Raw genomic sequence first — 10,337 nt, 5'->3', positions numbered from 1 at the left:
GGCCCCTTTCCAGATGTTTGACACAGGGGCGGGTGCAGGACAAAAGAGCTCTGCTCCCCGACGTGCTGGTGGATCCTGGGCGGGCCACACCTCCACGTCCCTCGTGTCCGTGTCTGCCGAGTGGGCTTCACTGGCTCACCCCGCTCTCTGCAAGCACGTGTGGCGTCTGCTGCGTCTGAGGCACAGTGCCGGCTCGTGGGGGGAGGAAAACCCAGGGCCACGGGTGGAGGATTCCGGCTCCACCGCGAGCAAATAATAATAATATGCAACGTTGGCACAGGAAGCAGAATAACGCCCCTCTCCTCAAGGTGTCCACAGCTTGGTCTCCAGAACCTGTGAATATGTCACCATACGTGGCAAAAGGGACTTGCAGATGTGGTTAAAGTGAGGATCTTAGATGGGGAGATTATCCCAGATTATCTGGGTGGGCCCGATGTCATCACAAGCGTCCTTAAAAGTGGAAAAGGGAATTGGGAGAGAGACCCAGAGAGATGGCAGCATAGAAGGACCCGGCCGGGCTCGGTGGCTCACGCCTGGAATCCCAGCGCTGTGGGAGGCCGAGGCAGGAGGATCGCTTGAGGTCAGGAGTTCGAGACCAGCCTGAGCAACAGAGTGAGACCCCGTCTCTACAAAAATAAAGAAAAAATTAGACAGGGGTGGAGACGCACACCTGTAGTCCCAACTACTCGGGAGGCTGAGGCAGGAGGATCACCTGAGCCCAGGAGTTTGAGGTTGCTGTGAGCTAGACTGATGCCACGGCACTCCAGCCTGGGCAACAGAGCGAGACTCTGTCTCTAAAAAAAAAAAGAAAAAAAGAAAAGAGTAAATAAATAAAAAGAGTCAGCCCACTGCTGCTGGCTATGAGCATGGAGGAGGGTGCCTATAAGCCAAGGAATGTCGGCAGCTTCTGGAAGCTTGAAAAGGCAAAGAAACTGGACTCGTCCCCTGAACACTCCAGAGCGAACACGAGTCCCGCCGGCACCTTGATCAGCCCAGGGAGGCTCCTGTCAGACTCCTGACCGCAGGAACTTACAGCAAGATCATAAATGCGTGTGTTTTCCGCCCCTGAGTTCAAGGTCATGCGTTACAGCAGCAACTCGAAACCAGTCCCCTCGGGCTTTGGCCAGTGGCTTTTGCACTGCCGGGCACTGTCACGCTCGCTGGTCCCCTGGTTTCCCCAGCAAGCTGTGAGCAGCAGGGACTCTGGGTACCCATTTGACAGCTGAGGCTCCATGTGGGGCAGGCCATGGTGGAGACAGGATTTGAACCCGGGGCTGCCTGCCCCTGGGCCCAGGGCTCCAGGCGGGGGCTGCTCTGCCGATGAGGGAGGGCCGGGGGAAGGGGACTCAGAGGGGCCCTTGGGCTGGGGCCTCTGGGCCCACCTGTGCTGGGAGCAGGCCCTGTTTGAGGTGGCGATGCCATGGCCATTGGCATCCCAGCGTCCCCAGACTGCAGCCTCGGGCTGGCGGTGGCCCTGCCCCCTGGCGGTGACCAGACCACCCGCGGCTGGTCTAGGGCAGGTCAGGCAGGGCTGGGACACCCCCAGGCCATCTTCAAGTGGGTGCGGCTGCAGGACATGTCTGCGGTGGCCACTTGCACCTGGGGGCCTGCGTGCGCATGACTGTGGGTGCCCGTGGGAGGACGGTCCCCTGTTCCCTCCAGGACGCAGGGTTTGGGCGATCTCAAGAGAAGATGAGGAAGCCTCTGCTTTTATTCTCCAAACAAATGACTGTCCCCCTTTGGGGAGGTGAGGGGGCGCTTCTGGGGCCATTGCAAGGAATGACGATAATCTAGAGTCCCGGCTGCTATGGGGAGGCTACGGGCTGTTCCTTCACTCGCTCCCCTGTCCCAGACCCTCACTGGCTCCCTACTGCCGCCTGGATGGGTAAGGAACGTTCTGGGTCCGGAGACGTTAGCCCGGCTCCTGCCGACTTCCCCAGCTCTCATCACCTGCTCCTGCCTTCCCTCCACGCTCCAGCCCTGCTGCGTGCGTGTTCCCAGCCACCACGCCTTCACCCGCGCTGGTCCTTCCGCCTGGAGCACCTTTCCAGGGTCTCCTCTTGCCCAGACTGCGCATGGCAGGCGTGTCCCAGTCCGGCAACGTCCCTGCTCTCTCTGTCACTGGGTCCGTCTCTGTCCTGGGTTCCCCAAGCCCTTGCTCTGGCCTCTCTCCTGCCACAGACCCCTTTCTGTTTTGTAAAAGAGTAATTCACCCACGTGCCCTTCTGCCTGGAAATCACTTCCGGAACCTTCTTGGCACAGCGCCTGGTGCACCGTGGGTGCTGGTGGGGCATTTGCTGAACCAGTGAATGAGGGCACGAATGAATGGATGCAGGGGGCTGCTGACCCACTGGATTCCTCAGGTCAGCCAGGCGTCCCGGTTCCAGGGCCTGAACCACTGGGACTCACCCTGCCTCACTCTTCCCCTCTGTGGAATGGGTTCAACTCCTGCTCAAGTTACTCCATCTGGGGCACTGAGGGGGCTCAGGTCCCAGAACGTCAGAGCCAGAGAAAGCTCAGAAAGCTTCCTGCCCAGCCCTACAGATGGGGAAACTGAGGCCTGGAGACGGACGGGAAGGGTCTGGCCAGGGCCAGAACTGGGCTTCCCGTCTGGGGCTGGGACCTCCACAGGCCTCCCTAGAACACGTCCCGGCTCCCACGCCGCACGCTGGGCCTGGAAAACCTGAGTCACACGAGGACGGGGAATTTTCCTTCTTGCTTCCAGAGGCCTCCGGACCTCCCGGAGCTCATCCCTTTTGGGGAGTGGGGGCGCGGGCCGGACCCCAGCCCGCCGTTTGGGGGAGGGCTGCAGGACAGCCCTGTCTGTCTGTCTGTCTGTCTCGGCCGGCCCAGGGGCCCGAGGTCAGGGAGGAAGTGCTGCAGCTGGTCTTCCCCAGGGCAGGAGTGGGAGCAAGGGTGGGACTGCGTGTGGCCCGGGCAGCCCCTCCCCTCCCCCTGTCCCCACCCCAAACCCTCTTAATGAAATCAAGCTGGCCCCGCAGCCCAGCCGGAGGAGGAAGGAGGAGGGCCGGGAGGAGGGAGGGGGCAGGCGCCAGCCCAGAGCAGCCCTGGGCACCGCGCGGACGCTCTCCCGGGCCAGGCGGCCCCAGCGCTCGCTCCACCTGGCGGGAGCACCCAGGCCTGTGCGGGGAGGATCTGGTGAGTCCGGGGTCCCCTCCTCCTCTGTCCCCTCCTCCTCTGTCCTGAGCACCTGGGGACGCCTGGGGCTTTAGGGGCAGGGGACTGTCGGAGACACACTTTGCAGGGTGTCTCTAAGTGTGTGTGAGCTCTGAGCGTGTCTGATGTCGTGTGCGTGTGTGTGGCGGAATGCGTGTGCGGCGCGGGGGTCAGCCGGGTGCTGTGCTGGGTGTGCGGGGCTGGGGCCTTGGTGGAGGGGGGTGTGTTGTCCTCTGGAAGTGGGCGCCAGGGTGTCGCTTCCAGGCTCTGTGTGAGGGTGAGGGTGGTGTGCACGGCGCCGGCCCGTGTGTGGGTATCCACTGTGTGTCCCGGAGTTGCATACGTGCCTGTGTTGTGTGTCCGTGTGTCTCTGTGTGTCCGTGCTGTGTGCTGTGTGAGCCCTCCTGGGTGTCTAGGTGTTGTGTGAGTCCGTGTGCCCGTGTTGTGTGTCTGGGTATTGTGTGTCCGTGCCGCTGCTGTGTGTGTCTGTGTGCGTGTGTGTGTGTGTGTGTGTGTGTGTGTAGACTTTGTGCCTTCCAGACCCCCTGCCCCATCCAGACCTCCAGGGCCCCGGGTCCCTGTCCTCGGCTGGCCCCGGGGTGGGGGGTGCAGTGCTCCAGCCAGAGTCCCCCCTCCCCCAGCCCAAGGCCACTAATTGGAGCCAGGTTTCTGTGGGCCGCCCCTCCCCCCCAACCACCAGTCTCTGGGTGGGGGTGGGGCAGCCACTCTGGCCCCTCAGCCTGAGGTCTTGGGGTACCCGGGCCTCAGGGGTGGTTTGCGTTCATGCACACAGTAGGGCCTTCGCCACATTTGAAGACAGCAAACCCTGAGTGCGATGGTCTCCAGGCAGGGAGTCCTGGGCAGTCACACGGCGCCGGCTGATCGATACCTCCCATGTGCCAGGCACTGCTGCACCTTGTCCTAACAATGGTCCAGGGGAGGCGGCCCTTCTCCCTGTTGTGCAGACGTGGCCACCGAAGCCCAGAGAGGTGACATGCCCCGCCCCAGGACACAGAGCTGGGAAGTCACCCCCTTCTGGGGAGTCCAAGAGAGGCGGGGGCTCAGCCCCGACTTGCTGGGCCTGAGTTCCTTCTTGGGTGAAACGAGAGGGGACCGCAGCTCCTAAGGGCTTGTGACATTTCGAGTCCCTAAAAAAGTTCGGACCCAGGAGGCCGGGCCCGCTGGCAGGCAGAACGATCATTTCTTATAGAAGGACAGTTCTGCTCTACAGTTGGGAAACTGAGGCCCAGAGAGGGCAGGGGACTGGTCCAGGGTCACACAGCCATCTCTTGCAAGGCCCTGCTGGCCCCAGGTGGGGCGGTGTCCCCACACTTTGCATCCACCTTTCTCAGAAGGCCAGGGGGGTGTGGTGGGGCGCAGGGGACTCTGAGGGTCAGGGTCTCAGCCTTTAGGAGTCAGTGACAGTCTGTGTGCCGCGGCCTTGTCCTCCACCCCTGACTCCATGCATGGGTGTGTGTGCATGTGTGTCTGTGTGTCTGTGTGTCTCTGTGCGTGTTTGGTCCTGCATTCCTCAGTGCCCAGAGCTGGGGAGGGTTCACTCAACGGGGTAAGAAAGTCGATCTTTTCCTGGGTGGGGCGTGGGCAGACCATGAGCAGATGTGCCCACCAGGAGAGGACAAGCATCTGTCGGCTGAGGGTGGGAAAGTTCTGGTTCATCCTGGACCTCTGCGGGGGAGGAGGTCGGCCACTCTTGAATCCCACCTTGCCCGGGTGTGTGGCTACTCCGTGCCAGGCACTGAGTAAACGTCAGCCCAGGCGACCCTAACAGCTCTGGGGTACAACCTGTGGCCACTCCTCTCCCCTGCTCCCAATTTACAGATGGGGACAGTGAAGCCCAGAGTCGTCAGACCTCAGAGCTAGACCCAGTGGAGCCAGGATTCGAACTCCAGCCTAACCGGCGACTCAGGACTTGAGCAGGTCTTCAGCCACCCACGGTCATAGCTGCCCTCTGCAGTGACACATTTCGGTTGGCACCATTACAGGTCTCTCCCGGCTGGGGTTGTGACTGGCAGGACAAAGACCCCACAGCCCAGCGCTGTCGGAAACTTTGCTAACGAGTGCCAGAGAGGGGAGAGTCCTGTGCTTCATCTGGCGTCTCAGATCCTGTTCCAGCTGACAAGGGACGCACGCCACCCCCGGGCTGTAAGCCCATCCGAGGCCAGAGTGTGTGTGGTGTGTGTGCACGTGTGTGGTGTGTGTGCACGGCGCATGTGCGAGCGTGTACACGGACTCCTGGAATCAGGGGAAGGTTCAGATCCCAGCTCTGTTATCTTCGCATCTGTGTGTCCTCAGGAAAGTCACCGTCTGTCTCTGAACCTCCCCTTTCCGCTTCTGTAACTCTAGCGCCCGCTGCCCAGGGCTTCTGCAGGATTGGATGCACCCAGCGGGTGTAGGCGAAAAGCACGGAATGACCAGCTCATTTGAAACGGACCCTTGAGTAGCTTTGCCTCTTTTTATGTCCTAGAATTATTTTTTTAGTTTTTGCCATCTGAGCCAGTCTGTCCAGATTTGTGCCACTACAATTAATTCCAATTAACAGCACGGCCACTGGAAGCCTCAGGCCGCCTGTGACAGGCCACTGAATGGCCCCCGCCTGGTCCCCACCTCATCCCCTGAATCCTGTCAAGTAGATAGTGTCGTCTGCAGGGCCTGAGGCGTGACCTGCATTCAAGGCGCTGGGAACCTTGACTTCCTCCTCCACCCCATGAAATTGCTGTGTGGCCTTAGGCCTGCCCCTTGCCCTCTCTGGGCTTTTGTCTTCCCATCTCAGTCCCCTCAGGCTTCAGGACAGGGGCTCCTAAGGCTTTCCTGTCTTGACGCTTCTAGCCCCAGCCCACTTCAGGGACCCAGGTCCCTCGCTGGGCCGGGGAGGGGTTCTCAGGGGACACTGCAAGCTGTCCCTGGGTTTGTCCTTGCGCCAGGCCCCCACTCACCCCGGCTGGGAGAGCGAGTGTTTTAGAAACTGAGCCCCTCTGTAGACTCGGGCCATGAGGAATCTATGAATCAGCCGGGCTGTCTGGGCCAGATGGGGTCTGGGGGTTCACGCCGGGAGCGCCTTCCAGCGGGTGGGACGGGGGAGGTGCGGGGCTCATCTGGTTCCCATCTAGTGGGGGTGGGGCGGGCGGCAGCTCCAGCTTTGTCTCGGGCACAGGCCTGTCCTCCTGCTGGTGCCCGGAGGTGAGGGCGGCAGGGTGGGATGCACTCGGCACGCCCCTGCCATCGGGGACCCCTGCCCGGCTCAGACACCTGGAGGCCTCCACACCTAGGAATCTTCTGGAGAAGGAGGTAGAGCCGGGGCTGGGGGAGGTTTGAAAAAGCCTCTGACTGAGCCGCTGGGATGTGGAGCCTCTGCGGTCGCCCAGCGCATGGGGACAAGGCCCTGGGGGACAGGACCGCAGAGGGGCTGGGGGCTGCTGGAGAGAGTCCCTGGGTGGAGGGGGGACTGTCCCTCGGCTCCCTGGTCATGCACTCGGTTACTCACTTACTCAGCCCCCGCCATCATCCCTCCCTGGATCCAAAGCCCGGCTCTTCCTTGGCGTGTCACCTAGCCCCTCCCGGCCTCAGTGTTCTCACCCGGAGAATGGGGCTAATCCTAGCGCCTCCCCCCAACCCCCGGGGTAGACATCTGGATGCAGCGAGAAATTGCCTGTGAGAAACTTAGCTAGGAGCTGGCACCTGGTGAGCAGGGAAAGTGTGAGTTATTAATTCAGCCAAGCCAGTCAAGATACATTTATTGAGCACTTATTGTATACCAGATATGGCGCAAAACTTCGAGGATGCTGAGATACATAAGACTCAGCCCCTGCCCTCCAGGACCTCAGAGGGTAGTGTGGGGGGGGACAGGTGTGCATCCCACATCTGAATGGGGTCCCTTGTACGGTGGGGACAAGGGCTCAGGCTTCCATAGGGAAGGGACGTGCTGGAATATGTTTCATGTTCCCCGCTCCTCCTCAGGGCCTGGTGAGCCCTGTTTCCGAATCCTGAGTCCCTGGAGTGCCACCCTGACTCCCCTCCCGTTTCGTGTCCCCACAGGTCCCGGGAGCGACATGGTCTCTGCGGCGGCCCCCAGCGTCGTCCTCTCCCTGCTGCTGCTCCTGCGGCCTGTGCCCGCGGCGGCCCACTCTGTGCCCCTCCAGGCCGCCTTCCTGGAGGACGTGGCGGGCAGCGGGGAGGCCGAGGGCTCGTCGGCCTCCTCCCCGAGCCTCCCGCCCCCTTGGACCCCGGCCCTCAGCCCCACGACGCTGGGACCCCAGCCCACGCTCCTGGCGGGCCCCTCGCCCCCCACCAACTTCCTGGACGGGATCGTGGACTTCTTCCGCCAGTACGTCATGCTCATCGCCGTGGTGGGCTCGCTGGCCTTCCTGCTGATGTTCATCGTCTGCGCCGCGCTCGTCACCCGCCAGAAGCACAAGGCCTCGGCCTATTACCCGTCGTCCTTCCCCAAGAAGAAGTACGTGGACCAGAGTGACCGGGCCGGGGGCCCCCGGGCCTTCAGCGAGGTCCCGGACAGGGCCCCCGACGGCCGGCCCGAGGAGGCCCTGGACTCCTCCCGGCAGCTCCAGGCTGACATCCTGGCCGCCACCCAGAACCTCAAGTCTCCTGCCAGGGCCGCCCCGGGCAGTGGGGACGGAGCGAGGGTGGCGGAGGGCAGCCAGGGGGTGGAGCAGGGTGCCCAGGGGGGACATGGGGTCCCGGCGCAGGAGCCAGAGGTGCTGGAGGAGCCGTGCTCAGGGGTGGCCGAGGAGGCTCAGGCAGCCGGCGAGGGCCAGGGGGGGCCGGAAGGGTCTCTCTCGGTAGCCCAGGAAGCCCAGGGACCGGCGGGTCCCCCCGAAAGCCCTTGTGCTTGCAGCAGCGTCCCCCCCAGCGTCTAACGGGCCTCTCAGGCTGCCGGCCCTGACTGTCAGACCCCAGGCGGTCGCCTCCCCGCGCGTGAAAAGGCCTCAGTCCCGCCTGCTTCCTGACACCCCTCCTTGGCCACCCGGTGCCAGTCCCAGTGTGTCCCGAGTCTCTGTCTACCGCGAGCAGAGACGCTGGTCCCAGGCCTGCCCCAGGGGTCTCACCGAGCTCGGGGACATCTGCCTCTGAGGCCCCAAGGGGACACATCCCACAGCACAGCCCTGAGGAGGAGGAGGAGGAGGAGGAGGGGCAGGAGGGGAAGAGGAGGGGGGGGGGGACATGTCCTTGTTAGAACCATGACAAAATGGCCCATGAAATCACCCACATTGATCGGGTGACACACCTCACAGGTCCCTTGTGAGAGAGCAGACGCGGCTGCTTTTCTGTCGAGGTAGCAGAGAAACAGATGAGTAGGTGTCTGGAAGAGTTTGGGTGACAGCCGCTGAGATGCCCCCGGGGCTGGTGGCCCAAGGCGCCCGGCCGGAAGCAGTATTTTGGAACTGCAAACGATGCCATCCTTTGTGTCCTCCCAACCCTGAATACTTTAGTGTCACCCTGTCTCTGCTCAGAGCCTCCCCGGCAGAAGTGAGCCTGACTAATCTGGAAGCTTCTGTGAGGGTCCCCTACACACACCGTGACAGGGTCCTAAACGAGCGTTTCCCGAAGTGGGTTCCCTGCGGCGCCCTGAAGAAGCAAGATTTTGAGGTCAAATTTGTTGAGGAAACGCTGGTTCTCTAACCACCTCCCCTCCACCCCCGCCACCTCTTTTCAGAGCACTGCAGGGCTCTGACAAGTCCTGCAGGAGAGGCTCCTATTGAATTTGGTTTTGCTTAGCTCGTCCCAAACGTCTTTTACCCAAGAAGTCCTTTTTTTTCTTCTTTTTTTGCAGCTACAGAGTAAAATCCTGTAGCACACACTCTAGAAAATACTGAATTTTCCCGCAGGGGCCCCCAGGTTTCTGGTTGGGTGTGGGGTGTGGGGGTTGGGGGCTCAGCCCCCGTTCAGGTGCCGTCCAAGCACCCCAGCCTCGGGGTGAATTTCTCGTCGCCACTGCTGCCGGGCTGGGGGTGAACGGCTCGAACCCCTGCTGTCAGGACTCCGAGGCAGCCTAGAAGCTGGGGGGCTGTGTTTGAGGGGACCTCCACGCTGGGGGAGTCCCAGGGGACAGGGGAGGGTTTGCGACGCCCACGCACGTCGTCTGGCAGCCTGTGTCCGCGGTACTCAGTTTCTGACAGGGGGCCCGGGCTCCGTCCTGCTTTGGGGAGGCTCTGGCTGGGGGGTCTCTCCTCCGTCCCTCCATCTGGGGGCCCCCCCCGGCTCTGCACAGCTCTCCGGGTGCTGAGATGCGGCACACCGGCACAATAAACCTTTATTCTGGCCTGAGTCTCACTGGTTTTCTGGGAGGCTGTTCCACGGGGGTGGGGACAACTCTCTGGGGAGGGGGGACACATGGGCCAGGCCCTAGAGGCTGAAGGGGCAGGTCGGTGCGGGGAGGAGAGGGGTGAACGGTGCTCCCTCGGAATGGGGGGGTGGTGCTGGTGCTCCCAGAGGCTGGGCGCGGGCTCTGGACTTGAGGCCACACAGACGGAGGTGACACGCCGGGCTCTGCCACTGACGGAGGCCGGGGGGGAGGCACCCGCCGCTCTGCTTCCCGGGGAGACATGGCAGTGGCGTGGCTCCCGGCTGCCCACCCCCTGCAAGGCTGGGCTGGGTCTCACGGTCAGCGCCAGGCTCGCCGCACCCTGGCCCCGGATCTGGGTTTGGAGCCCTCTGCCTTCGTGTCCTCGCCCGCCAGGCTCCTCCTCGCCTCTGATGGCAAGTTCCTGCGGCCACTTCTCCCCCTCCGCTCCAGGCGGGGAGCTGCCAGCTGGAATCCAGATGTGGCTGGGCTGGGAGGTGTTTGGGATCCCCGGGTGGGTGGGCAGGGAGGCCGACCCCACCCCCATCCGGAGGGGGCCGGGGGTTTGGGTTTCACGACACACAATGGCCTCTGTCTTGCTCAGTGGGGAAGGGCCCTCCCTTCCTTGGCAAGGCCTGCCAAGAACATCGGGACAGTCAAATATGAAGGCCCGAGTGCTGCGTGGCTCTGCCCACGTCGCTCAGCCTTTCTGGGTGTCCCAGGCGGGGCTGTCTTCTTGCTGAGCTCCTGCGGGGTCGTAGGTACTGCGGTGTGGCTAGGACGTGCATTAGGCTTCCCCGTGACACACAAAAACCCGATAAGACAGAAGCAGGCGTTGGAGACC

At 62.7% G+C, this 10,337-nt stretch overlaps 1 protein-coding gene across 1 annotated transcript; it reads left to right on the top strand.

The window, feature by feature from the left end:
- Positions 1 to 3,090: 3,090 nt before the first annotated feature.
- TMEM119 (transmembrane protein 119) lies at positions 3,091 to 8,315 on the top strand. The gene is made up of 2 exons (XM_069497323.1): positions 3,091 to 3,159; positions 7,231 to 8,315. The coding sequence occupies exon 2, from the start codon at positions 7,245 to 7,247 to the stop codon at positions 8,067 to 8,069; it is 825 nt and encodes a 274-aa protein (XP_069353424.1). The 5' UTR covers positions 3,091 to 3,159; positions 7,231 to 7,244; the 3' UTR covers positions 8,070 to 8,315.
- Positions 8,316 to 10,337: the final 2,022 nt, after the last annotated feature.

Source organism: Eulemur rufifrons, chromosome 21, assembly GCF_041146395.1.
Source record: "Eulemur rufifrons isolate Redbay chromosome 21, OSU_ERuf_1, whole genome shotgun sequence".
Lineage (NCBI taxonomy): Eukaryota > Metazoa > Chordata > Mammalia > Primates > Lemuridae > Eulemur > Eulemur rufifrons.
Note: the sequence above shows the minus strand (reverse complement) of the source record. Positions and strands in the feature narration are given on the sequence as shown.

Excerpts from the sequence above, each read along its gene's own strand:
- TMEM119 (XM_069497323.1), top strand. The coding sequence starts at position 7,245 with ATGGTCTCTGCGGCGGCCCCCAGCGTCGTCCTCTCCCTGCTGCTGCTC.